Consider the following 3137-nt stretch of genomic DNA (forward strand, 5'->3'; position numbering starts at 1 on the left):
TTTATGAACTTGTCGACTACCAAAAATACATAGTCATATCCCTTCAAGCATACTAGTAAAAGGAAATGCATCAAATTCTCACAATATGGACTCGCCTTTACTATTGTGCTTATCCCTTATCTTGGATTCTTATCTTTGTACTCCTAAACAAGATTTCATCTAGGGATTTTCCTTGTAGTTTTCCCTCTTATCTTTTCTATTCTTTTTAAAATGAAATTACCAATACATAGTCATATCCCTTCAAGCATACTAGTAAAAGGAAATGCATCAAATTCTCACAATATGAACTCACCTTTACTATTGTGCTTATCCCTTATCTTGGATTCTTATCTTTGTACTCCTAAACAAGATTTCATCTAGGGATTTTCCTTGTAGGTTTTCTCTTATCTTTTCTATTCCTTTTAAAATGAAATTACCAATGCCAAGTTGCGCAAGAGCACCTCATAATTGAGGACCAATTTACTTACCAACAGGTCATATTCTTCCCCTATTATTTGCAAGATTTGGTGTTATCCTGTACATATAATGCATTGGATTAAAGACTATTTTTAGGAACACAAATCGGATATAAGCACTTGCTTGGAGCTTTGTGGGAGATCATGCTTGTTAAATTCACAAGGTTACAACTTCTTCTTGTTTCACATGCATTCGTTCCTCTTTCCTCTCTTCTTCTTGTTTCACATGCATTCATTCCTCTTTTCTCTCTTCTTTGTGCAATTTCTTTATTTTCAATTTCCATAATTTCCTTTATATACATTAAAATCCTATCTTGATAAAAAAAAATCCTAAACTTGAGAAATGTTCCATTTTAAACTATTCAACCTCAGTAAACTAAACATTAATCATGATCGTTTTCCTTCTCCTCTTCACAATCCTCTCTTTAACTCTTTATTATCTTCATAAACAGAATGGTGACTTGTGACTTCCTTGTTCGGTTAGCCTTTCTATACAAGTGAAGTGCTACATTGTATTTAAATAATTGTGCTAAATTTTTCCATAAATAGAATAGGTATACTTTTGTTTTAGGAGTCGTCTTAGTGTGACTTTTTGTACTTTCCGGTGCTGAATGCTAAAATTTGACATGAAATCTTGATTTGTGTTACTTAAACTGGTTTTTTAATTGTATATACTGAGTGAGCACCCTGAAAACCCCCTAGGGAACTTCCATTGTACAGGGGTTACCCATCAAGCTTGTGGTTTCAATAAATTCCTGCGAGTTTTTAGAGAAATAGAACAGAAAAAACCCACCAGAAAAACTTCCAAAAAATTTCACTAAAGACAACTCTCTTTCTTATATAAAATCAATCTTTATCTTACCATTTCACGTTAGTATAAAGCTCAGTAAAGGTCAGAAAGATAATATATAGCTTGAATACTTGTCAAGTGCAACATGACATATGGTTTGAATCCTAGTTAATTTAGAGGGCATGTTGGGTTTATACTTTGAACCAGTACATTTGACCCTGCATGAAGGATTCATGTTCTTAGGTTCCACTAAATTAAACACTTCCAGACTTTCAGAGTTGGGCCAAGTCCCAACCCCAAACTCTTACATGTTGCTAAATATTGCCCTTCATTACTGGAGAGAGTCAAGCCTTCAAGAATGATTTGCATATTTTTTGCCAGATGTCTCTGTCGGGTTGCTTCTTTTGTAAGGCATCCTCGTTCATCTTCTCCTGAAAATTCAGAAAAACGCGTACCTGTTCATTCATGAACAGCTAATTTAGTTTCCATACTTCATTTTCAGATATTTTCATCTTGAAAAATTAAAGAAAAACTGAAAGAATAAGGGCTTCCTGCAACTTACTTCAGCAAGATTCTTATCCAAAATGCCATCGACGAGATGAAACAAAATGTCAGTGGTATACTCTGGATGGCCTTGGATGCCCATTATGTTGTCCCCCACACAAAACATTTCAATGTTTGTTTTCACTGAGGAACCCACTATCTCTGCGCCTAGCGGAGCTCTATACACCTGTTTTTGTTTTTTGGTGAGATTGTAACAACAAGTAAATTTAACAATAAATTTCATAATTTAGAAGGCAAAAGGTCAAAGGAAAAACAATTCTCTGTGAGGAAGAATACCTTGTCTTGATGACACTCAATTATACTAATCACAGAAGGGATCTTGAAGCCAGGATACTTTGCTGACAGTTTATCAGAGACTCTAATTTTTCTCACTCCAATATCCCATCCAGCTAAAGATCTTCCAATTTTTCCTCCCAGAGCTCGACACAAAACCTGCTCGAGAGGGAACAAGAAACCTGTAAGTAATTAAATAAGGCACCGCAAATAAATATGATGTTGCTGAACAGAAATCAAGAAAGGGCGAAACGGCTCAGAGTACCTGGTGGCCGAAGCAGATACCGAGGACTTTAATGTCCATCGCATACAGTGTCTGCAGCAAATTGCAGAGCTTCAAGATCCATAAATCATTTCCGTGGGCATCATAACGACTTCCGGTGACCACAAATCCATGATAGTTGCACAGATCCTCTGTTGCAGGGAATTGGTGATCAACAACCCTAAACAAATCCCAAGTTTCCCCGGGTTCGCTCAACAAACTGGCGAATAGAGTGAAATATCCGCCATATTTTTTCTTCAAATAGCCCTCATCAGGCGCACACAACAGAACGCCAAACCTCTTCCCCATTCTCAGCTCCGGATCTACAGATTCCCGGGGAATGAAGGAATAAGCGCGGAGATGAGTACTGATGGATAACGGGGTGGGGCAATATATAGGCATGTGTTCCAGTTTCCAGCAGTTTTACCTATTGGATTCATTCAATTACAGGAAATAATGGAAAGAAAAGCCGTGTTAGATGAGAAGGAAATGGTCGAGAGTCGTATTGAACGCCTCTGCTCTCACGTTGTCCTGGCCAATTACATGAAGGGTACACACAGGAGTTTTCAGGAGAAGATTCTTCAGTATTTTCGTGACCGCCCGGAATTACAAACCCCGATTGAAATTTCAAAGGATGAACATCGAGAACTGATAGCAAAGGGTACCTACGAGGAGTACCTGGCCTCCGAGCTACAATGCGAATCGCAGAGGGGTAAGCCAGCACAGCGGAAGCGTAGAGTAGAGCGGGTAGTGAGTATCAGAGCTTGAATGGGGCGCGGGTGACCATTTCGAA

The 3137-nt window shown here is 38.1% G+C and overlaps 1 protein-coding gene across 1 annotated transcript; it reads right to left on the reverse strand.

Annotated features, from left to right (window-relative positions):
* Positions 1 to 1332: 1332 nt before the first annotated feature.
* On the reverse strand, positions 1333 to 2687 carry LOC149199430 (gamma-glutamyl peptidase 3-like). The gene is made up of 4 exons (XM_089399397.1): positions 2348 to 2687; positions 2086 to 2241; positions 1808 to 1975; positions 1333 to 1700 (listed from the first exon to the last, which is right to left on the reverse strand). Exons 1-4 carry the CDS (start codon positions 2651 to 2653, stop codon positions 1590 to 1592), a joined length of 741 nt encoding a protein of 246 aa, XP_089255523.1. The 5' UTR covers positions 2654 to 2687; the 3' UTR covers positions 1333 to 1589.
* Positions 2688 to 3137: the final 450 nt, after the last annotated feature.

Source organism: Pinus tabuliformis, chromosome 2_1 (genome assembly GCF_031772625.1).
Source record: "Pinus tabuliformis cultivar Carrire ecotype Pingquan chromosome 2_1, CPIR1, whole genome shotgun sequence".
In the NCBI taxonomy this organism is placed as follows: Eukaryota; Viridiplantae; Streptophyta; class Pinopsida; order Pinales; family Pinaceae; genus Pinus; species Pinus tabuliformis.